The 26,421-nt window shown below is 35.1% G+C and overlaps 1 protein-coding gene and 1 pseudogene across 2 annotated transcripts in view; one reads left to right on the top strand and one right to left on the bottom strand.

The window, feature by feature from the left end:
* Positions 1-3,216, bottom strand: part of LOC149548061 (serine/threonine-protein kinase EDR1-like) — a 183,923-nt gene extending 180,707 nt beyond the window's left edge. For both annotated transcript variants that reach the window (XM_089792092.1, XM_089792093.1), the window contains exon 1: positions 2,577-3,216. In XM_089792092.1, the coding sequence (XP_089648218.1) occupies positions 2,577-2,999 (423 nt within the window). In that variant the 5' untranslated portion in view covers positions 3,000-3,216. The remainder of the gene's footprint in view (positions 1-2,576) is intronic.
* LOC149548060 (phosphatidylinositol 3-kinase, root isoform pseudogene) overlaps positions 2,998-26,421 on the top strand; it is a 150,617-nt pseudogene continuing 127,193 nt past the window's right edge.

The raw sequence follows: 26,421 nt of genomic DNA, 5'->3' as shown, positions 1-26,421 counted from the left end.
TATTGTTGATCACTACCCGAGTACTACCCAAGCACTCTATAAAAGTTCCCACCCCTACGTATGTATCCACTCTTGGAACACCAGCACACACCCAATGCACCTCACCTCCCTCGTTGTAGCTCCACACATAGATTCCACACTCACAACACCTTGTGTCATTGGAACTCGCCAATACAACCTTGGCTCACTGTGAGCTAAGCTGGCTTACAGGAATAAGACTCAGGCCCTCTCCCTGAATGGAGACTCTGAGTCACACTGCTCTTCACACCTTCACTATCAATACACTGCTTCACTTCACACTACACTGTACTACTCTGCACACCCTGCTCGCTGAATGTTGTTTTGTGCCTCCTTGGATTTCTCCACCATGACACTTCGTCTTGTGAACAAGAGCAATCATTGTAGAACTAAACGATTGGGTTAGTCTCATTCACCCATAATAGTTTTTGGCATGAGTCCAAGTCCACGGTATAAATCAAGCGATGCTCGACGTGCTACCTAAATGCTCAATTCTTGCATCTCGGTCCCGGATACTGAATCCGGGTGCAACCTCTCCTTTCACAGATCAGCAACCCCTTATAGATAAGACCACAAGTTATTGCTGTCTCAAGACTAATATCCTAAAATTGAACAAATGCCTACATGGGTGTAAAACCATATGAGAATTAAATACAAGTCCACAATCTTTTCAGACTATTCATAAATAGAATATTCAAAGATTGAAAAACAAGACACAAACAGGTGTCCAGTCTAATAAAACACAGCATACACACAATAGAAAAATAGAATTGACTCCAATCATTTTTAACAATTGAAGAAAGGAATTGATGATGTCGCATTTTAGGCTTTTATGGTGTTCTGGTCTCTATCATAGTGCACTTGATACTACCATGTAGGACATTTAAAAACTCAAGCAATATGTAACAATCTATTCACCAATTAAAATCAAGTAAAAGCTTGTCAAAAATATGTAATCTAATAAAGAGGAATTCAAACACTCAACCTTCTGATCAGTGACCACTCACCATCTGACTATAACCAAAAGATGAAATAATTCCCTAATAGGAATATTATCTTTGAGAGTGTTAAGTAACACTGGCACAAAACAACCTATCAAAAAAAACATTGGCACAAAACGATCTATCAAAAAAATACTTGGCACAAAACTGCTTGGAATTCTTCCCTCTAACCCACTATGAGACCTTTACCCAGATATTTACCTGCAACAAATTTGTGCGAATAGACCATGACAGATAATTTTACTTTCCAAATAATAAAATTTAACTAAAAGTAATTTACAAGCAAAACGGAATGAGTTTTAATAATCCAATGATGTCACTGATTTTGAATGTGTTTAAATCCAACAAAGATTTTAAAGCCTTCTGCGACCTTCCCTTGTGCCTCCCCTCTTTCATATAGGCTTGGATTCTGCGTCAAAGGTTAATGCATTTGGTTTTAGGGTATTTATAACCAAAGCATTTTTTTCAGATTCTATGTGTACACGTTTGTTTTGGGAAAAGGTCTCTCCATGGAAAGCGGATGAGGAATTCAGAACTGTATGCTGTGATGCCATAATAAGCGATTCCTGGCCCTCTCTCGAAGTACAAAGCTACACATTGTCTTCAGGATCGTGGATATTCCCTGAGCATGATGAAAAAACAGTTCTTTTATTCAACCTCTTTAATCCAGATTTGAGGGTTTCGAGTAGTCAAAGCTAAAAATTTCTCAACTCTAATTCAGAATCCTGCTATCAGTACGTGACCAATGGATGTGATCCCATAGAGTGGGCAACCGACCCACTTTGCATGACAAAACATCCAAAAAGTTCAAAAATGCAAACGCACGGAATAATTTCAAAAGTTTTGCACTGCAAGAAACGTAGTTTTACTGGCAATTGGCAGCACAAGTGTTATCTGATTTTTTCCAGTATTTTTTGTGCATAGAACTGGCGGTTCCCTTAAGAAGAGTCCTGAAATTATGCAGCGGACCTGAAAATTTCATGCCCCGCAAATGCATCTTAGTACAAAACAATTAATAATTTCTTGTGTAACTGCTGTTCACGGAACCCAACTCCATGAGGCTATTGTCCATTTTTAGTCCCAGCCCTAAAGGACCAATTAAATTGGAAGAGCTAAAACGGCCGACAAGTAGTCTGTTGTTAAGGGCATCTAGAACCCTGAATAAGTTATAACAAACAACGTGCCTGCAGTTTTACTGTCGGCCAATTAAAATCAGCACCGCGGACATACAAACGCCTTGTATTCAACTTTTGGGCTTGCAATTACATAATTTTTTACAGACTACTCCATTTTCAGATGTCTCCTAAACGAACTTGAGCCTTTGCAGACGTAACTAGATCAATTAGGCATCAGCTTGAATCTTGGAGGCTCAGGCAGCCTAATCTTAAACATCCCCTAACTCAAACTCGCCGAGTAAGGTCACAGTAAACATTTCCACTTCTTAAATGTCAATCAAACATGAGGAAACTAAGCTATAGGGTAAAGAATTCTAGGATATCTTAAGATGAAAACAAGAATCCTGAGTTTGTTCTGTGGCAAAATTAAGATGGCACTCACCCAATACCGACGAGAAATAGCATCCCCGCTATCTTGCACAGCAGGGGCAGCTCCAATCTGGCGAGATTCCACGTGAGCGCCTCCAATTTCCCCTCTTGCGCCAGTAATATCATCTGTATTGGAAGAAGCACTTAAGGCTAAAGCCAATTGTACCTGAAACTCCTCTTCCATAAGCGAATAATCCATTTCCTGATCTTCGTCAGCATTGTTACGGAGCGTTCCTGTTACAGGCCTCGTACTGGTATTTGTATCAGTGCTAGTGCTGGGGAGTTCAGCGGCGCCCCCGGTCACATGGGTCCAGGAGCCATCAAGCCTTCTGTGATCGGTGGCGCATGACTGCGCAGGGGCGGGAGCGGGTGGGTGCGGTGAGGAGGAGGCGCCGCTGCTCCCTCCTATGTGGAATTTTTTCAGCAGGTTTTTCATGATCTCAAATGTTTTTCGCAATTACAGGGAGGGAGGGCGATATGTGTATATTTGTGACAGAGAAAATGCAGACAGGCGTAAGACGCTAAGGGCCGCTGTTGCAGAAACTTCCCAGCAGGAACGCTTTTGTAACAGCGATGGTCACATGCCGCAATCACCCTCTTGGTGCCTGCCTACGTAAACTCCCGCGGTTTTCTGCCGTAATCATCCGCGTCCTCACTAAACCCACCTGGTCACATGCTCTTATCCTTCCTAAACTCCCCCGGTTAACTTTAGTCACATGTTGCAATAAAGCCCACACTACCATAATTCCGACCAGCTTTTTACGTTTCCTCTTTTTCTTTTTTTTTGTTTCTTTCTTTTTTCCAATTTTGCTATGTTTATATTGTTAAAATAATATTAACTAAAAGATTTCAAATAATCAATTATTAAATAAAATAAAAAATCGCATTTATTATCTTTATTTTTTATTTGTAAATTAGATAGTGTGTACTTATAGGAGGTGTTGGTAAATAGAGAAAAAATAAACATAAATGAATTTGACCATTGTATAATTAATTATTTTTTTAAATAGGTCTACAAAAAAAAATTTGATGCATTTTTTTGTTTAATTTCTATAACGTTTTAATAGTTTTGGATTGTTTTATCAATCATCCAAACACTAGTAGAAATCCTACCATTAAAAAACTAATTGATACTGTCAACAAAGAACCAAGGGTGGAATCGGTTCCTAATAGAAAGCAAGAAGATGCTCACCTAATAGAGCTAGAAATTAGAAATCATCCGAGCAATAATAACAAAGATACTGAAAACCTTCTAATTATAAGTAACATGCATAGTGAAAAAAGATGGCTTGAGTGCCAAAACTGAGGCATCTTTGCCTTTTGGAATGGGCCTGAAACAATTAATCCTCGCTTGACAAAATGGTTAAATGACTTCTGCTATGTAGGTAAGTATTTCCTCTATCTCTAATCTATTGATTTATTTACATTGCAAAAGTATAGCTATTAGAGATAATTTATTGTCTAGACCTTTATGCTTTTACAAAGGATATATAATTAATTTTATTAGATAGGCACCAAACTTTACTAAAAAGTCTGCCACTAATATATGTTTTTCAACATGGATTATTTTAAGATGTCTTTCAGTAGAACTAACCCAATATTAAATCATTAAACAAATAGGAGGATCAATAAGTGAATTTTTAGGGATCGAAGCTAACTATAAACAATCCAACGACATCAAGATCTTAGTAACCATAAAACTAGATTGGAAAGAGCCTATTGATGTTCAGTAGCTTCAATCGGATAAACCTTACAATAGATATAATTATGAGATATTGTGTGTGTGTGTGTGTGTGTGTGTGTCCGTGTGTGTGTGTGCGTGCGCGCGCGCACGTGTGTGTGTGTGTGTGTGTGTGTGTGTGTGTGTGTGTGTGTGTGTGTGTGTGTGTGTGTGTGTGTGTGTGTGTGTGTGTGTGTGTGAAATTTAGTAATATAAAAATTATCAAATTTAACAAATGGACATGTCCCTTGGGACATGTCTCCTCATAACTTATGCTTTATATAAAAATAAGATAGAGTTGTCTTTGGAAAACATATACCTTATACAGGCAGTGCTAATACACTTACAGCAATCCTAATAAATCAACATGGTATCATAGAAGGTCTGACTCCTACCTATTAACAATACGTTTATGTATGTTTATGTATGTGCGAGGGTAAAACAGAAATAAAAGAAATGATTCACAAACATAAACTACACTACACTACTCCTTGAAACAACACTGAGTGATGCCTTTGTGGTTAGTGTTGCTGTCATTTTTTCGATTGTTGTTACTATTCAGAAGAAATTGAGGTTACTGTGATGGGTTGCAACTACTCAATGTGTAAGAAGATGAAGACAAGAATTATACACAATTATCAAATAATATGTCATAAACACACAAAATATTATAAATGGTGCAAAGATTAACCTAAAAGAAATTTTATTTTTTTGTCATTGATTAGTAGTGAAAAGGTTATTCTCTGAAACTGGCAATTTGTAACTTCTTAAGACGTCACCAAGATAAAATTAGCATGAAAATGTGTTATGTTCCTTCTAAACTCATTCTCAAGTGGCAAAGGATTGGATGTTGAATGGACATTACAATTTTATTGACTCTAAAAAATAGTGAAAGTGTGTGTGAAGATTTATGGTGAGTGTGAAAAGAATGTGCTAACTGCAGCTACGTTTCTTTTGAATGCATGGAAATGCATCATGCGTATGTATTTATAATTGAAAGGGAGATTAGTGTTCTCTATATTGTGTAACTCTAGAAGAGAGGCACGAAATATTATTTGGGAAGCGAAATCTATATTCAGGATCCTATAAAATTAATATTTCTGAATCATTCAATGGTGTGTTAATGAAATTTTGAAGAGGAATCTCTGAGGACTACCACACTAGAATATTATTATTATGCAAATGATTTCCACATCTTCAGACAACATCAAGGATTGGGTTTATCTTTAGCACACTAGACACAAGAGCTTATTGTTAACTAGCTCTTTGCTATGCTTTGTGGGAGATCTATAAACTATATAGACATAATAACCAATTGCAACAAGTAAATGGTGCATCTCTATGGTATCGACGGATGGATATTTTGCACAATGAAAGGTTGAGAAACAAACATATTCAACTCTTCTAACGTCAACAATCAGAGACCATATTAGTACAATCCATTCATATTCAATATTGATGAAAGGTTATAAACAAGTCGTAAATATATCAACAAGCTACCAAAATAATCAGAAGAGGATTTTAATGGATTACAACCAACTTCCAATATGTATAAGAACACATCCACACAATAATATTCAAGTACTGATTAAACTCAAAGATATTCAGTCACTAATACATTATAATATGATGACAATGTGGCGTATAAGATGACAAGGATATTGTGCAATGTTGGGCGATGATACTAAATAAAGTAGACATAGATAATATAAAATTACAACACTTAGTTATTTAAAAGTAAATCATTAACTTGAAGTGATTAGAGTTATCAACCCATATGAACAAATGAGTTGTTTATGACAAGACTCATCATGTGTGATGGTTATTTATGAACTTTACCAGATTAATACACCTAATCTATTGTAATCTTTTATGAGGATAATAATACCTTAGAAGTGTGAGTGACATTTTCAGCACACCACAAGCTCTGTACATTTGTCAACATCCTCATGTGCATATACTTTATCAAAGCTTAGGTATTCATTGAGGCACAATGGTAAAAGATTTGTTTAATAAAAATCAACTCAAATAAATGAGTCTCTAGTAATTAGTATGAAGTATGTGATATCTATGATATTGTGATGTCCTCTTTTTTAGGACATTAGAAATATTGAAGTATTATTTAATATAATGTTAAAATTGACTTTGAGACGTAGACTCAAATTATTAAAAGGTCAATTTAATGTCATAAAGAGGGCAAAAGGTCAAGGAGGAATAAGACGAAATGTTAGAGGGAAGTTGAAGAGTCACAAGGGAATTGGATGAAAACCAGAGGGGAATCGAAGAGTCTTAATTGTGTGTATTAAAAGGGAAAAGAGGCTCATTTTCGGGCATGCTTGATTTATGATTCAGTTTTAGTTTTCTCTCTTGTGAGAGTTATTCAGAAAGCTATGGTTTTTAGCTAGTATGAGGACATAGCCCCTCGTGTCGATAGATAATGGAGGCAAACCCATTGTCTAGGAGACATCAATTCAGGTGTTTCATTCACACTTATAGGTTCTTATTCTAGTATTCCAATCTGACTGTTAGTTTGTATTTAAGATTGGGTTTTTGTATTGGGTATTATATTGATTTTGTATAATGCAATAACATGTTTATGAAGTCGTATGAGAGTTTTCTGGTTATATCATTGTGGGTCTGTAATGCATTTCTATATGCTTGAAATCCTTAATATTATTTTGAAAGGAACTGGTTGTTAACTGTGGAGAATCTTCTGGTTTTATCATTGAATCATTTTACATTTGCCTACGTTTGAGTTTGAATATTATAATTAAGAAGAAGTTGGTTAAACATTTGCTAGATTTTGTACTGGTTTCGATTGTGTTGGAATACATCTACAATGTTTTGGTTTTGAATATATTGTTGCTAGAGAAATCTAGTAAATATCCAGTCTGGGATATTTTAGTGGTATCAAAGCCATTCTTCCTATCAACCTATGAGATTTTATAAGGATCGCTAGCAAGTAGGTTGAAGAAATGTTGAACTTAGCCACTCCTAGCTGAGATTTTGATGGTCATGCTTTATTGAATGAGACATCTATCTCTTATGATCTTCCTTAAACAATGATAATAAATTATGGTATTTAAATTCAAAGGTACGAAAGGAAATTATTCTAGGTTAGTGAATTACACTCCTGAGGTTCTCAGATTTGGGTGAATAGTTTTATGCTAGAATCGAGTGAGACTATGCTTTTTTGGGGAAGGAATGATGGGTGTCAGAGTTGAAGGTATAAAGAGGTAATGTTTTTGAAAGTCTTCCACATCTTCAGACAATATCAAGGATTGTGTTTATCTTTAGCACACTATACACGAGCTTATCATTAAATATCTCTTTGCTATGCTTTGTGGGAGATCTATAAACTATATAGACATAATAACCATTTACGACAAGTAAATAGTGCATCTCTATGGTATCGATGGATGGATATTTTGCACAATGAAACGTTGAGAAACAAACATATTCAGCTCTTCTAACGTCAGCAATCAGAGACCATATTAGTATAATCCATTCATATTCAATATTGATGAAAGGTTATAAACAAGTCGTAAATATATCAGCAAGCTACCAAAATAATCAGAAGAGGATTTTAATGGATTACAACCAGCTTCCAATATGTATAAGAACACGTCCACACAATAATATTTAAGTACTGATTAAACTCAAAGATATTCAGTCACTAATACATTATAATATGACAATAGTGTGGTGCATAAGATGACAAGGATATTGTGCAATGTTGGGCGATGATACTAAACAAAGTAGACATAGATAATATACAATTACAACACTTAGTTATTCAAAAGTAAATAATTAACTTGAAGTGATTAGAGTTATCAACCCATATGAACAAATGAGTTGTTTATGACAAGACTCATCATGTGTGATGGTTATCTATGAACTTTACAAGATTAATACACCTATTCTATTGTAATCTTTTATGAGGATAATAATACCTTAGAAGTGTGAGTGACATTTTCAGCACACCAGAAGCTTTGTACATTTGTCAACATCCTCCTATGCATATACTTTATCAAAGCTTAGGTATCCATTGAGGCATAATGGTAAAAGATTTGTTTAATACAAATCAACCCAAATAAATGAGTCTCTAGTAATTAGTATGAAGTATGTGATATCTATGATATTGTAATGTCCCCTTTTTTGGGACATTAGTGTACACTCGAAAGTGTCCCACTCTAAACCCTTCTATCCAAACGATTCCATGAGTTGGGAATGTTCGAATGCCGGCTTAGAGCTCCCTATCCACGGAGTGCAAGAGAGTGTATTCCAAGTTCAAAGGCTCTCAGATGAGCCTTAGAGATACTCTTCTTGCTAGTAAACCATGCAATGGGAGGTTTCAAAGACAAGATGCAAGAATGCAAATGTCCCAAGGAGTTCCTCAAGAATGCAATGCAAATGAAGATTAAGCTAGAATGAGATGCAAAGTGGAGCTATGCTAAAGCATGTATGAGAGTGTTACAATCCAAATATTAAGCTATGTGAGATAGATTATTGCAAAATAGAAGCTAAACTAACATGCAACATGAATCTAAGCTAAAATGCTATGGTATGAGAGAATGTAGACAAGAAATAGAAGTTCTCCACAAAGCTCCAAAGAAACCTGTTAGAAAACCTGCAGCATAACAATATTCAAAAATGAGGATGGATGCTTTGAGGGGGAAAGCTCTCTCCCTTTTAAAGATGTATGGATGGTAGAGATCAAGATGAAGATGGTGGATGATCAACGGTGGAATTTGAAAATAAGAGTGATCCATGTGCACACACAAGTCAACCAATAGAATATAAGTTGACTTTTCATATAAGACAAAAGTCACAAAGCCTTTTCTTTTTATTGCAAAATAGAAAAAGGACTTTATGTGTGCACTTTAAGTGGGTTAGAAGAATGGGGTCTTTTATTTAATTAAAAGGGGACATGTTCTTTTAATCAAATAATGAACTTAGGATAGCATAGTCAAACTATAGGTTATAATCAAATAAATTGATTATTAGCAATTTGGTCTAGGTAAATGATTAAATTAATTTAACCAAAATGTTGAGAAGGGGGCTAATAGTCTAGATGACCATTTTTAGGTGATTACATTTGCCCCTCTTTGACTAATGCGTGATCGATCTGGGAACACATTATGTCAAAGAAAATTGAAACCAAGTAGGCGATGATAGATATAGATATCTGATTTTGAAGAATGAAATGTAGAAAAAGATAGCAAGTCCTGAATGTACAGCCTGACAGTGATAGTACTGAACACTAGGAAAAGATGATGTCAGAATTCAAGAAGAATGCTAACACTTAGAAAAGTGGATAGAGTGAGAGCAAGTGAGAAGATCAAACAAATGCTCCTAAGCAGTGATAGAGTATTTCTGCCCCCTCGGGATCGAAATTGAAATGAGGTAAGGGGATGCAAAAACTGGCTAGAAATGAGAAAAATAGAATTTAGCAATGTCCAAGATGACAGATAGATGATTAAACCCCAAGAATGACTATAAAAACACTGATAAAATGCCCCAGTTTGACTAGAGTTGACCTTGAAGGATATAGCATAAAAATTAGGTCAAAACGAGTAGAAAGGTGATTTTAGACATGAAACAGTGAATTGAAGTAGATATGAAGTATGGAAATGATGAAGACATGAAGAAATGAAGATGCCCCAGTGATGATTCGGAGATTAGACCTCAAAAGGTCAGCTAACTGCTTAGAAGAAAGTAGAATTTTAAAAGACAATTTTGACCATCAAGATGAACTCGAATTTGGATTTCGATCCCGAAAATGAATCTAGGATGTCAAAATTATTTAAGAGGTCAAAACTTTATATAATGAGATGATAAGATAGAAAAGAGATGAAGCGAAAGATTAAGAAGGTGAAAAGACATGAACAAGAAGAAAGTAAAGAAATATATGAAAGGAGTTAGCTGATATGTCCACAAAAAGATGAAGAGAGAGCTCTCCCCATATGCAAGAATGAAAGACTAAGCTAGAAAATGAACCTAAAATGCAAGCTAATATGCAAAGTGGTTTACCAGCAAGAAGCACATAACATTTAGACTCTTAATTTCATCATTGAGCATTTATTAGGGACATCATGAGATCATACAACCATCACTAGTATAACTATGAGGATATGAATATGATCAATATCAGATAGGTATGTGGAAATTCAATCTAAGCATCAGAGACATGTAAGTCAAGATAACTACGCAATTAGATTCCCTAAGTTTAATTTAGCAAGATTACACCTGTATCAAGGCATAAGTGCTAGGATAAACCCTGAGTGCGGTCTTGCAAAACAGTCAAGGATGATACATTTATAAGTCAAAGTGTTGAATAGGTCAAGCATAAATGCTTACAACACTATAGACAAACAAAAGTATACCCACAAGCAGAAATCAAGAAAATATGTCCCATGCCCCCAGTCTTCTAGTCAATGACATCCTTGAAAGACTATTAGGGAGGGAACACCTGGCAAAGAAATCATCATAGACAACACACAAAGTAGATAAAGATCAGCATAGCTCAGTCGTTTAGGTGTTAAAGTGCGTGTGTGTAAGTCACTTGGCCATTTCTTCCAGACTTGATTCTGATAGTGAGAAATATCACGACATCGGAGACCGTAGGTAAACTATCTATAAAGTGTTGAAAAACACTTGATGTCAAAGTGGGGGAAGTGTTGAGAAACACTATTTTGTGAGTTGTCAAAGAAACCCTAATGCACAAGAATACCTCAATAGGCTAAGTAGCTATGCCCCCAAGATGAGGACAAGAAACAATTCCAAGCTAGGAAATGTGTAGCGAAGTGGATGATTGAGACTGATAGACATAGGTGCGAGGGTTTCAAGTAGTGCCTGTTTCCAGGTTTTCACCACTTTGACAGTTTTTTTTTTTTTTTTTTTTTTTTTTTGGTGATACATCAAAGTGAGGTTTTCACTAAGATGATCATTTTTTCAGGACATTTTCTGATTTTTAAGATTTTTTCAGGCTCATAGATATATACAAGATAGCTAAGCAGCAAGCCTCTAAGTATAGAACTTCTTCAAGTGTAGGATGTTGATAGGTTCTGCAAGTTCTTCACCCTCTGAAGTAGACAACTGGTAAGCACCAGACCCAAATGATGTTGTGATAATGTAAGGACCTAATCAGTTAGGTTCAAATTTCCCTTTCTGTTCTCGATTTTGCTAATTTTTGGGATTCTCTCTAAGCACGAGTTCACCAACTTGGAACTCACGGGGGTGAACCTTTTTGTTATATTGTGTAGACATGCGCTTCTGATAAGCTCTCATGTGATCAAAAGTAGCCTTGCGCCGTTCATCCAGAGTCTCTAATTCCTGTACTCTCATAGCTCTATGGTCTTCATCGGTTATTAACCCATGTAAGGAGACGCGCAAAGAAGGTATTTCGACTTCTAATGGGAGAACAGCCTCAGAGCCATAGACTAGAGAAAAGGGTGTAGCCCCTGTAGGAGTACGAATAGAGGTTCTATAGGCCCAAAGTGCCGGATTTATTTGCAAGTGCCAATCTTTCCCAAACTTGTGAACTGTGCGGTGTAGGATTTTCAGCAGCGTTTTATTAGAGGCCTCAGCTTGGCCATTCCCTTGGGGATAGTAAATGGAAGACCAGTGTTGCTTAATTCGAAACTTTTTGCACAATTGTTTTAAGTCTTTATTTTTGAACTGTCCTCCATTATCTGTAACAATAGAGGATGGGATACCATATCGACAAATGATGTGATTCAGTATAAACAGGGCAACATGTTTGCCTGTAGCAGCAGATAATGGTACAGCTTCAACCCATTTAGTGAAATACTCCGTTGCTGTGATGATAAATTTATGACCGCTGGATGAGCTTGGATGGATCTTTCCTACCAAGTCAAAGGCCCATTGCTGAAATGGCCAATATGTCATAGAAGGGATTAACTCTCGCCCAGGAGCATGTATCAAGTTACCATGGAGCTGACATTTCTGACAGGACTTTGCATAGCGCACAGCATCAGCTTGCATGGTGGGCCAGTAATAACCCATCCTAAGCAGTTTTCGGGCAAGTGCAAGGCCATTAGAATGCGCCCCACAAATGCCATCGTGGACTTCGCCAAGTGCCTTCTCGGACTCTTCTAGTTCTAAACACCTAAGCAACATTCCGTCTAGACCCCTCCTATACAAGTCACCAGAGACCAAAGTGTAGTGTGAGGCATTACGAAGGAGTTGGCATTTTTGGTTGCGCGTGAGGGTTTCGGGAATAACCTGATCACGTAGGTAGGAGAAAATAGCCGCATAGCGGGAGGAATCGTGACCTACAACAGTGTAGATCACCTGGTTATCTAAAGAATCATAGGCTGGATGACACAATTCTTCCACCAGGAACTCAAATCACGATTCATGTTCTTGTAATTGGAGGATAGATGCTAAGGTGGCCATAGCATCAGCAACCTTGTTTTCTGCTCTAGGAATTTGTTGGAATGTTAAAAAGGTAAAATAGTTCCTTAGAGCATCTATCAACTTTTTATAAGGGATCAATTTATCATCCTTTGTTTGATATTCATTATTCACTTGGTTCACAACCAGTTGAGAATCCCCATAGATGTGTAGCTCAGTTATTCGCCATTCAAGGGCCATTTTGATCCCATTTGTTAATGCTTCATACTTTGCAATATTGTTTGTACATGGGAACAATAATTTGTAGGATTTTGGGATCGTATAACCATGAGGGGAAACAAACAACACCCCTGCTCCTGCTCCATTCTGTGTATGGGATCCATCAAAAAATATTTTCCATGTTCTGTCAGTAATGTTCATGATTGAGGCATCTAGAAACTCAATTTGTAGAGGTGCTACATCTTCAAGTGGGAAGTCAGCCAACTGGTCAGCTATGGCCTGTCCTTTGATTGCCTTACGTTCAACATACTGAATGTCAAATTCGGAAAGAATCATCATCCATTTAGCAAGGCGACCAGTAAGTGCAGCTTTACTTAATAAATATTTCAAAGGGTCTATCTTGGCAATCAAGTGAACTGTGTGGGCCAACATATAATGCCGAAGTTTTTGGGAGGCAAAAACTACAGCAAGGCATGCCTTCTCTATACTTGTATAATTTAGTTCATAAGCCACCAAAGTTTGACTAATATAGTATATGGCTCTTTCTTTACCCGTCTCATCACTTTGGGCTAAGAGTGCTCCTAGAGAAGAATCCATAGCTGAAATGTACAGAATCAAAGGTTTTCCCAGAATGGGTGGCATCAAAACTGGCGGTTTTGCCAAGTAGCCTTTGATTTGGTCTAAGCTTTGTTGACAGTCACTGTTCCAAATATGGGTAGATCCTTTATGCAGATTTTTATTGAAAGGTTGAGCCTTATCAGCTAATTGAGAGATAAATCTTCTTATGGATTGTAGCCGTCCTTGCAGACCTCTAAGTTGACTGATAGTCTTTGGTGGAGGCATATCCATGATAGCTTGGACCTTTTCAGGGTCAACCTCAATGCCTTTTGCTGAGATGATATAACCTAGCAATTTTCCAGAAGTGACACCAAAGGCACATTTTTTTGGATTCAACCTAAGTTGGAATTGTTCCATACGGTCCAATATCAAACTAAGGTCTTTGAGATGTGTGTCTCGTTTCTTTGATTTCACCAGTGTGTCATCAACATAGTCTTCCATGTTTTTATGCATCATATCATGAAAGATGGTTGTCATTGCTCTTTGATATGTAGCGCCAGCATTTTTGAGCCCAAAAGGCATGACATTCCAACAAAAGGTACCCCATGCACATGTAAAGGCTGTCTTTTCTTGGTCTGCTGGAGCTATCTTTATTTGGTTGTACCTAGAAAATCCATCCATGAGCGAGTACATCTCATAACCTGCAATCATGTCCACTATCATATCGATGTTTGGTAGTGGAAAGTCATCCTTGGGGCACGCTTTATTGAGGTCTCTAAAATCAGTACAGACTTGTATGGATTTGTCATGCTTGGAGACAGGTACAATGTTGGAAATCCACTTAGCATAATCCACGGTGGGCGCCAAAAATGTACACTCGAAAGTGTCCCACTCTAAACCCTTCTATCCAAACGATTCCATGAGTTGGGAATGTTCGAATGCCGGCTTAGAGCTCCCTATCCACGAAGTGCAAGAGAGTGTATTCCAAGTTCAAAGGCTCTCAGATGAGCCTTAGAGATACTCTTCTTGCTAGTAAACCATGCAATGGGAGGTTTCAAAGACAAGATGCAAGAATGCAAATGTCCCAAGGAGTTCCTCAAGAATGCAATGCAAATGAAGATTAAGCTAAAATGAGATGCAAAGTGGAGCTATGCTAAAGCATGTATGAGAGTGTTACAATCCAAATATTAAGCTATGTGAGATAGATTATTGCAAAATAGAAGCTAAACTAACATGCAACATGAATCTAAGCTAAAATGCTATGGTATGAGAGAATGTAGACAAGAAATAGAAGTTCTCCACAAAGCTCCAAAGAAACCTATTAGAAAACCTGCAGCATAACAATATTCAAAAATGAGGATGGATGCTTTGAGGGGGAAAGCTCTCTCCCTTTTAAAGATGTATGGACGGTAGAGATCAAGATGAAGATGGTGGATGATCAACGGTGGAATTTGAAAATAGGAGTGATCCATGTGCACACACAAGTCAACCAATAGAATATAAGTTGACTTTTCATATAAGACAAAAGTCACAAAGCCTTTTCTTTTTATTGCAAAATAGAAAAAGGACTTTATGCGTGCACTTTAAGTGGGTTAGAAGAATGGGGTCTTTTATTTAATTAAAAGGGGACATGTTCTTTTAATCAAATAATGAACTTAGGATAACATAGTCAAACTATAGGTTATAATCAAATAAATTGATTATTAGCAATTTGGTCTAGGTAAATGATTAAATTAATTTAGCCAAAATGCTGAGAAGGGGGCTAATAGTCTAGATGACCATTTTTAGGTGATTACAATTAGAAATATTGAAGTATTATTTTATATAATGTTAAAATTGACTTTGAGACATAGACTCAAATTATTAAAAGGTCAATTTAATGTCATAAAGAGGGCAAAAGGTCAAGGAGGAATAAGACAAAATGCTAGAGGGAAGTTGAAGAGTCATAAGGGAATTGAACGAAATCCAGAGGGAGTCGAAGAGTCTTAATTTTGTGTATTAAAAGGGAAAAGAGGCTCATTGTTGTGCATGCTTGATTTATGATTCAGTTTCAGTTTTCTCTCTTGTGAGAGTTATTCAGAAAGCTATGGTTTTTAGCTAGTATGAGGATATAGCCCCTCGTGTCGGTAGACAGTGGAGGCAAACCCATTGTCTAGGAGACATCAATTCAAGTGTTCCATTCACACTTACAAGTTCTTATTCTAGTATTCCAATCTGACTGTTAATCTGTATTTAAGATTGGGTTTTTGTATTGGTCATTGTATTGATTTTGTATAATGCAATAACATGTTTATGAAGTTGTATGAGAGTTTTTTGGTTATATCATTGTGGGTCTGTAATGCATTTCTATATGCTTGAAATACTGAATATTATTATGAAAGGAACTGGTTATTAACTTTGGAGAATCTTCTAGTTTTATCATTGTATCGTTTTACATTTGCCTACATTTGAGTTTGAATATTATAATTAAGAAGAAGTTGGTTAAACATTTGCTAGATTTTGTACTGGTTTTGATTGTGTTGGAATACATCTGCAATGTTTTGGTTTTGAATATATTGTTGCTAGAGAAATCTAGTAAATATCCAGTCTAGGATATTTTAGTGGTATCAATGCCGTTCTTCCTACTAGCCTATGAGATTTTATAAGGATTGCTAGCAAGTAGGTTGAAGAAATGTTGAACTTAGCCACTCCTAGCTGAGATTTTGATGGTCATGCTTTATTGAATGAGACATCTATCTCTTATGATATTCCTTAAACAATGATAATCAATTCTGGTATTTAAATTCAAAGGTACGAAAGGAAATTATTCTAGGTTGGTGAATTACGCTCATGAGGCTCTCATATTTGGGTGAATAGTTTTATGCTAGAATCGAGTGAGACTATGCTTTTCTAAGGAAGGAACGATGGGTGTCAAAGTTGAAGGTATAGAGAGGTAATGTTTTTGAAAGTCTAAATTTCTATTGTGAATAGAAGCATGTAAGGTAATGACAGATTAATGACAAGATGTTTAGAGAATGTGTGACAACCGTAGTGTAAGAACTTTGGGTGTTACATAATCAAATGGGTCTCAGATGACATGGAATACTAATGGTGTGTCTCAGATACCATGTGTGATATAGCAGTTCACATCCATCAAACTCGAGTCTATTGGTAGCTACATCAAAGGGGAATCCTAACCGCGAGGTAGACAATTTTTAGAAATTGATAAGCCCGTGTTAATTCTTAGCACATCTCAGGTGTCACGAGATATTGAGATAAGTCATTGACAGTCTGGAGTAGCAAAGAAACTTTGATGCGATCAAAATTTGTGAATGATGGAGTAAATTGTACCTTCTGGTATCAAAAGAAGAAACTAATAGCTAGAACCCAATATGAACCAGTAAAGGAAAGGAAGCAACGATGAAGTTACAAGGAGGAGGAGATTAAATTGAAATGAAGATATGTGCATGGAGACCATAGAAAATAATATAGGAGGCAAATTCTCACTCGAATCAAATATTTCTCTTCTTCATAAAACTATTTTCAGAGTTTTATGTTCTCAGAGTAGGGAAGAATAATCGATAAGGGATTAGCTCCAGCGGAATGTTTCCAATGACACAAATTGGAAGGCTCGCATCCTAGCACCAATAATAGAACGTATATGATTGCTGCCATTTGAATATTTTGGCAAAGGTTGTGAATGCAAATTAATGCCGAAAAACTATTCCTTCATTCTCAAAAGATGCATTATAGGAGTGACCGTCACGTGGTAACTGTTACTCCTTAAAAGCATTTTTGCATGCAGTGGATTTTGTTTTTTTTGCTAAGTGTCATTACAAGGAGTTTTTATTGCATGATGAGGCATATCAAATAAATGTGGGAGGAAATACCGTGTCTTTTCTATGGTTCTAGCAATTTTGGGAGTTATCGCGACACTTGTCGACTGCTCTAAAGAAACATTTGTGTAACATTAAGGACTATCTCTGCAATTCTCAAGTGATAATAATCTTCAATGGAAATTATCGCTTATTTACTACTCTTAGAGTGACAGTGAATACATGACAGGCCAACTCTCAGCATATGGTTATATAGTAAGAGATGATCCTGAAGACTTAGTTTGGTGGCTGACTAATTCTATGAATGCATAGTGAAGTCACCCAGTCAATCTACCATGGACACCTTGATTCATAAAGGTAAAGTTGTGAGGAAGGCACTGGTTGTGGCAGTTTGTGTTCCTCAAGGAAGTAAAAACTTGAAAGAGCTAGACACGACAAAAGTTGTGAATGGAAATTGGTGCCAAAAAACTATTCCTTCATTCTCAGAAGAGGCATTATAGGAGTGACCATCACGTGGTAACCGTTACTCCTTAGAAGCATTTTTGCATGCAGTGGATTTTGTTTTTTTGCTAAGTGTCATTACAAGGAGTTTTTATTACATGATGAGGCATATCAAACAAATGTGGGAGGAAATATCGTGTCTTTTTTGTGGTTCTTACAATTTTGGGAGTTATCGCGACACTTGTCGACTGCTCTAAAGAAACATTTATGTAACATTAAGGACTATCTCTGCAATTCTCAAGTGATAATAATCTTGAGTAGAAATTATCGCTTATTTACTACTCTTAGAGTGACAGTGAATACATGACAAGCCAACTCTCAGCATATGGTTATACAGTAAGTGATGATCCTGAAGACTCAATTTGGTGGCTGACTAATTCTACAGACGCACAGTGAAGTCACCCAGTCAATTTACCATGGACACCTTGATTCATAAAGGTAAAGCTATGAGGAAGGCACTGGTTGTGGCAGTTTGTGTTCCTCGAGGAAGTAAAAACTTGAAAGTGTAGCAAATTGATCACGTAATGAAGGAGGTTGCCAAAGACGAATATGAGAGACATGAGTTTACTTAAGGGGATGATTTTTTTTTATGAATGACAATACAAGAGAAAAGACAATCTAAGGTAGTATTCAGTAGCCTTGGTTAGTATATTGAAGCCAAACCTTCTGAGCTTGAGGCAAGATACATATTTCTTAAGGAGTAGGACAAGAAGAAACAAGGTCTCATTTTACCTAGTGAAAAGCAATTATCACAAAGCAACCGTGAAGAAGATCTAGTAAAGGACCATGTAGGAGCCAGTGTTATTTACTGGCATTGGAAGCTACAGAAAACAATGTTATTGCAGATTCTTCTACTCTTGATGTTTGCAAGGTGACACCTCTTCTGAGAAGAACCAAAGATTCTTTCATGGAATGTTCTCCAAAGGAAGGTTCAGGTGCAAATAGTAGTTACACAGGTGTCAAAGGGTCTACTGCTATCATCTATAAAGGTATGTGTACATCCAACTCAGAAGAAAGAGGATCATCTATTGGTAGCATAGCACCACGAGGATTTTCATATAGTCAAGGAGTTGCACCATCCTTCATTAATGCAATTCCATCTACACAAAATCATGGCTTTTTAAGACCATAAGCAGAAACCAAGATATCTTGGACATTCCATCAAGTATAGATGATCTAGTTAGAACTTCACAAGAAAGTAATATTTATGGTCGTCTCAACAAAATTAATGAAATGGAGAATATAAGTAGTGGAAGCAGAATCCATAAAGAAAAAAAGCAACTCCCTTAAAATTGGAGAATATTTGGGAAAGGAATGAAGATGCTTCATTGTTTCTGTCAAGTGTTCAACAAATCAAAACCCAAAAATGGTATTGTAAAATATAGGTACTTAATATGTATGGTGATTACAAGAAACTCCCTCCAAAGGTTTGAAAGGAATTAGCCCAGAATTTTTAACCTGATATGACAACAAAAATACTTGATATTTATGAAGAATATAAAACTCTTCTTACTTGAATTCAAAATGTTTTACCATTCAGTAATTACGTGGATTTTCATCTGGAGCAACAAAATAAAATGGATGTGGCAAAAAGAAAGTACTTGGATATGGTTAAAGATCTCCTTGCAAAAGACCAGTGCAAAGGTGTGTATAAAGAATTTCTAGTTGACCAAAATCATCAAATAAAGGGTCTTGAAAAAGAAGACAGTTAACTACCTTTGAATTGTAGCCTTCTCATGATCAAGTAGAAGATGTTACATAGGGTACAAGTTCTTATGTTGGTGAATTGGAGGTTAGTGTTGAAAAATAGGCAGATGAGGACGGTTGCACATGAGGTAATAATAGATTGGAATTTTTTTTGTGATGAACCATATATTACCTACGCCCATGACAAAAATTTAGAGGAGCAATCCAAGGTGACACTACAAGACGATGAGTTGTATCAACATGATAATGAAATGCATGCATTTAGAAACCAGCTGAGAGTTAATGAAGAAATGGTTGTGGCATCTTTGGCACGTTATGACAACACTCACAAGGTGTTTAAGGATCTCTACAAGAAGGTTCAAAAGGGAGTGGAAGAAGAAGGGCTTGTTTTTTATTTGCAAGTGATCAAAATAGGCCTTGAAACTATGAAATCAGAATATTTGTATTTGCTTTCTGACAGGGATAACATTCTTAAGGTTGTTGAAACACATGTTGATCAACTGTGTAAAGAGAGGAATGAGATTAAGGAACTCAATAGAGAGCTTTGGAAAACACATGAGGCATTGAATGATGCTTGGATTTCCCTTTAGGAAGCATAAAATCATATTAAGATCACAAATCACTCTCAGGAGCAAGAGGATAAAGAGAGGCAGGAAATTTTCCTAGAGGTAATTGATGAACTTGATAGCATTCAACAAACATATTTTTTGAATAATTGCCTTGAGCGATTAAGTACCAAAGTTTCATATCACTTTTAGCTTATCAATAATCCTATGTTTGAAGTTGATGCTGATTGGATTTTCGATAATCCCTTATTTGAAGTAAATGAGGATTCTTCTTTTGATTATCATGAAGGAGATGATTTTGATTTCAGGATATTGAATCCTAGTATGATTCTTAGCAAGGAATATGGGTCATAGGATGGAAGTGGTGATTTGAATACAGTTGTGCATCATAGGGTCAATCCACATTGGGTTCCTGATTACGCATTATACAAGAGTTGGTTGAGTTATTCACATCAACCTTTGGATAGTTTTAGGTGTAGTTTTGAAGAGAGTTATGTGTTGATCATAGGGAATGCTCTTTCAACTTCATTCTTATTCATAGTACCTATGTACTCAGAGATTCTCTAGATTGAAGATGACAGTTTGGTATTTGTTATGCCTAGGGTGTTACACTTAGTTTTTTAGCGACTCATTTATTACATCATCTATTTAGGTTAGGTTGTCATCATCTACTAGGTTAGGCATAGTTCACTGATACATTTCTATCTTATCATATCGACAGGTTATGAGAATAGAGTTTAGGATCCAGGTGTTGATCATATGTATGTATGGCTTGTTGAGGACCTTGTTGTAATTCTTCTTAGTTTGAGGTTGGATTCAATGGCACCAACGATAATCAAAGTTGTTTAGTTTACAGGTGCATATTTTTTTCAAAGAGTTATATGGGATCCAGGTATCGGGTTAAAAGATAGATTGTAGAGTGACATCCTGTTTCACAGTGTGGTTGGAATTGTTTTCAGTTTGGACTACAAGGTTACCTAGAGACTCGTATGAGATCCTGGTACAAATCGCTCAAGGACAATAAATTTTAAGGATAGGGGATTTGTAATGTCCCCTTTTTTTGGGACATTAGAAATATTGAAGTATTATTTTATATAATGTTAAAATTGATCTGAGACATAGACTCAAATTATTAAAAGGTCAATTTAATGTTATAAAGAGGGCAAAAGGTCAAGGAGGAATAAGATGAAATGTTAGAGGGAAGTTGAAGAGTCACAAGGGAATTGAACGAAAGACAAAGGGGAGTCAAAGAGTCCTAGTTTTGTGTATTAAAAGGGGAAAGAGGCTCATTGCTGGGCATCTTGATTTATGATTCAGTTTCAATTTTCTCTCTTGCGAGAGTTATTTAGAAAGGTATGGATTTCAGCTAGTATGAGGACATAGCCCCTCGTGCTAGTAGACAATGGATGCAAACCCATTGTCTGGGAGACATTAATTCAGGTGTTTCATTCGTGCTTACAAGTTCTTATTCTAGTATTCCAATCTTACAATTAATCTATATTTAAGATTGGGTTTTTGTACTGGTTTTTATATTGTTGTTGTATAATGCAATAATGTGTTTACAAAGTTTTATGAGAGTTTTCTGGTTATAACATTGTGGGTCTATAATGCATTTCTATATGCTTGAAATCTTGAATATTATTCTAAAAGGAACTGGTTATTAACTATGGAGAATCTTCTGGTTTTATCTTCATATCATTTTACATTTGCCTACATTTGAGTTTGAATATTATAATTAAGAAGAAGTTGGTTAAACATCTATTGGATTTTGTACTGGTTTTGATTGTGCTAGAATACATTTTCAATGTTTTAGTTATGAATATATTGTTGCTAGAGAAATCTAGTAAATATTTGGTCTGAGATATTTCATATATGTATGTTGGAACCACAACTATATCAAATCTTATCAATTAATATTCTTATTTGGATTTTAATGAAGTAAGTTTTATTGAACATTGAATGAAAACCTCTAAATCATGACTTTGATTAGGGAATGTGAAGCATGTAATTATATATATGATTGATGATCTACACATAGTTGATGATGTAATCAAGAAGTCACAAGGGATATTCTCATCGGGGATATCCAAATGTTCGCATACAAATTTATCTAGAACCTCATATAGTTATTTAAAGAAATAAATATTTATTACATCATTTCTATTATAATTATGAGTTATTGAGAATGGTCATGGAGAAGTATATTTTCCTGAAAAATCAACCTTTTCTAGTGTTGATATAGTGTTTTCTAGCTTAAAGGTTAGAGATGCATAGAGCTAAAAGTATGGTTTGATCGCTTCTATTACATCCTCTGATAGTGTAAATAGACTAAGGTACTGAGATTTGTTGAACATAAAGAAGTTTTCCATATGTGATGTAATACAAAATTGTTCAATGATATAAGGGTGTGAATTTCACATTGTGGGGAGAAATAATAACCAATGCATAATTCCCATCGTTTCATAAATTATGCTTATATGGAGGCATTTTCTGACTTGATGCATATGGACCTTCATTGAAGCAACTTGTATCAAGGATACACAAATAAGTATTTATTATCTTTGAGTATTAAATTTATCTACTCACTATAGCCTCTCACTTATTTGTAATTTTATACATATTATAAGAGTTATTTATCTTGATTTTTTCCCTTTGTCTCTAGAGATGTTCTTGTAGAAAAAGAAGGTTGGTACTTTACATATGCTACCAAATATCATGTAGAACTCAATCTTATGATAGTAGCTCCATAGAATTTTTGATCTAGAATTCATTAGTCATCTATTGATCATGTTGGATAAAGTGAGGCTCTTGAAGGAAATATCTTTGATGATTGAGATTATGAAGTAACCTTCTATATCAAGAGGGAGTCTAACAAATCATTAGAAGTAGTCTTGGACAAAGAGATGGAGCAAATAGATGATATGCTTTATTCAAATTTTTTGATGATCTTGGTCATATTGGTTCAAAGGGAGTAGACCATGTCAAGACGAATTCTCCAATAATGAGAAAATATAATAGTTAAAGGACTGTGATTTATGGGATAAAGTTTAATGTATGTAAGTTGGAAGGCCTTATGCTATCAGTATACCTACTGAACTAGGGAAGCATGATATGACTTGTTGATAGGAGGTCAAAAGGATGATAACAAATTTAGAGGGAGTTTGACACTTCATAGGTGAAAACCTTGTACTAAGAGGTTAGAAAAGTTGATATCAGACTCAAAGGGAGTTTTGACACTTCATTAGTAACCTTGACAAGGAGGTCAAAAGGTTAGTGTTTCTTTGTGAAGAAGAAATTCCAAGTGAAATCCCCCTATAATACATTCTTCTCTATGAAAGATAAGTTTGAGGTGAAGACCTCATTCTTTGATATGACCTATGGAGAATGTCATGACAACACCATATGATAGTATTCGTAGTGACTTCATGTGTATGAGAACCCTCCTGTGTACACCATGAGGAAGTGGTGATTTCCAAATGATTATCACTTGTACTTGTAGAAGTTATTGGAAGGTGATGACCTTACAATAACTTATATCATGATATACATTTTGAGTAAATGTTGAAATAGATCATGAAAGGCTTTATCTTGTAAATCAACAACTAAGTGTTAGATATCATTAAATTGATTATATATAAGTTGTTTGTATAGATATATGATAGGTATTTGGTGAATATATGGCCTTGATATTCTAATAGGCCATTACCACATTGAGTACTTGGTGAATATCATTTAGTTGATGTTTTGATAGGCCATTACTTAGAGTACTTGGTGAATATCATTTGATTGATGTTTTGATAGGCCAATACTCATATTACCTAATATGATATCAAAAGATTATTTGGTGAATATCATGTGTTGATAGGCTAATGCCCATATGATATTATATATGGGAGTCTTCTAATCAAAGATTTCCTTAATGTGATTTCCTAATATTACCAATAGTTTCATATTTATTATATGTCTTATGTTCATCCTCCCCAGCTAAGAGGAAGTGTTGATGTTTAGTAGCTTCAATTGGATAAACCTTACAATATATATAATTATGAGACATTATATATATATATATATATATATATATATATATATATATATATATATATATATATATATATATATATATATATATATATATATATATATATATATATATATATATATATATCTGTGTGTGTGTGTGTTGGATATAAGTTATGAGAAATACACACACACACACACACACATATGTATGGAATTTATTATTATATAAATTACGAAATTTAAGAAATAGACATGTCCCTTGGGACATGTCTCCTCATAACTTATGCTTGATATAAAAATAAGAGAGAGTTGTCTTTGGAAAATATACACCATATACATGCAATTTCAATACACTTACATCGATCCTAATAAATTAACAGAGTCTAAATTTAAGAAAACAATAACAAATAGATCTATATATAATATAAAATTCTCAAAGTTTGAAGGCAAAATACAAGAAATCATACTTCTATAACCATAGAAGGACTCGCAAAAAGAAAGCTTTAAACATATCAATGGTAACTCCAATCTTAAAACAATCTTTCCAAAGGCTTCAAACAACCTAAAGACAAAATTGAAAATCAATCATCAGAGAATATGGAAGATTAATTTAAAACTCTAACTATTGACCAACCTAATCAAATTAGAACCAACACATAGAGACCTCGAATTTATTGTATAATATGCTTTCCTAAAGAGGACATGGAGGAAGGAGAGATAGTAGTTGAAGAAATGGACATGAGAATCAACCTCATCGAGCATAAAGAACAAGGAAAAAATCAACAGATAATCAAAGATAAAAAAGGGGATATAAATAGTTCTCCAAATAGGGATGATATAAAAGAGTAAGAAGATAACCATATTGAGAATAATATAAGTAAACTCCATTAATGCGAACATTGTTTATTTCAAAATCTGTATTTAGAAGATATCAGAGAAAATTTAAACAAATGTGGGAATTTGGCCCACGAGTTAATATTGGTCTAGAATGACTTGAGTGATTAATTAATCTTGTGGGAGAAAGCACATGAACTCCACTTAAAAAAGGATAATCAATCACCATGATTGCAACTCAACAAAGGGCTTGAGAACATAAAAACACTTGAAAATTATAATCATCAAGCAACAAATACAGATCGAGATCAAAATAAGGGTATAAAAATAGAGACTCGTCAAGAATAGAAATGGAAAGAGAGGAAAGAATAAGAGATAGAAGGCCAAAAAAATAATACAACTTATGATGCAAGAGTAGGAGATTAGTAAAGAAGATATCAATCTAATAGAAATAGATAATGCAAGAAAAGAAACTATAGTTAGTTTGGAAGAAAATAATAGTAATATTAGAAATAAGAATGAAATCCTTTCACTAATTTCTAATAGTATTCAAATGGACACCGAAAAAGAAAATACAAAAGAATTAAATAAACAAATCAGTCAAACAACTCATGAAATAGAAAGGCAACCAGATAATGTGGATACTAATCTAAAAAAGGAAAAATAAAAAAGAATAAGAAGTTATAAAAGTTTTGGCAAACACCAATAGGAGGTAGACATCTCCTCAAAGAAGAAAATATGATTGGTAACCAATAAAGAAAAGATTGGAAAAAGGAGCAAAAGTTTACTTCTAAATGTGAGAAGAGTGAAATAAGAATAAAAGATGTTTAGAATCAATTAAGAGAAGCTAAGAAAATAATATTGAACAAAATAAATATAGAGGATCGACTCGATTCTCTGATTCCTTTGGATGAAGTGGACTTAGTTGAAGAAGACTTCCCTGGGGATCTCAACGTTGATGAAGAAAATGAAGAAAAGGAAGAAGTGATAAAGGAAAAAAGATGGTTAATTGAAAGAATCATGGAAATGAAAAAGGAAGAATTTGAAGATGAGGTTTTAGAGGATAATATAGCAAAATACTATTTAACAGATACCATAGGAAATAGTGAATCAATATTAGATAAAAACACAATCTTAGCCACTTTAGTAGGAATGGGGGAAGATAAATAATCAGATATAATAACAATAAAAGAGTATAATAATGTAAAACAAAAGGAAATAAAATCTATTTCACCTTCCTGAGAAAATGTAGAAAAAAGAGAAGGTGATTATAGATGAAATCCTATTGAGGTGGAGACAGTTTTAAGGAATTTGAATTGTTAAGTCAAGAAGAAATACCAGATAGATGGGGCTTGGATAATCTAGATAGGAACAAAGTAGGAAATTCCAAAATTGGGAGGAGTTCGGGATCCAAGAATTAGATAATTTCAACAAGTTATATTTAAAATAAATGGTGAAAATAGTCAAATTAAGAAAATAATAGACAAAGAAATGGACGGGGATGATAGAGGATTTAATAACAAGATTATGAAAGAATTA

This window comes from Cupressus sempervirens, chromosome 7 (genome assembly GCF_028749045.1).
Source record: "Cupressus sempervirens isolate cs-2001-9-10 chromosome 7, ASM2874904v1, whole genome shotgun sequence".
Classification (NCBI taxonomy): Eukaryota; Viridiplantae; Streptophyta; class Pinopsida; order Cupressales; family Cupressaceae; genus Cupressus; species Cupressus sempervirens.
Note: the sequence above shows the minus strand (reverse complement) of the source record. Positions and strands in the feature narration are given on the sequence as shown.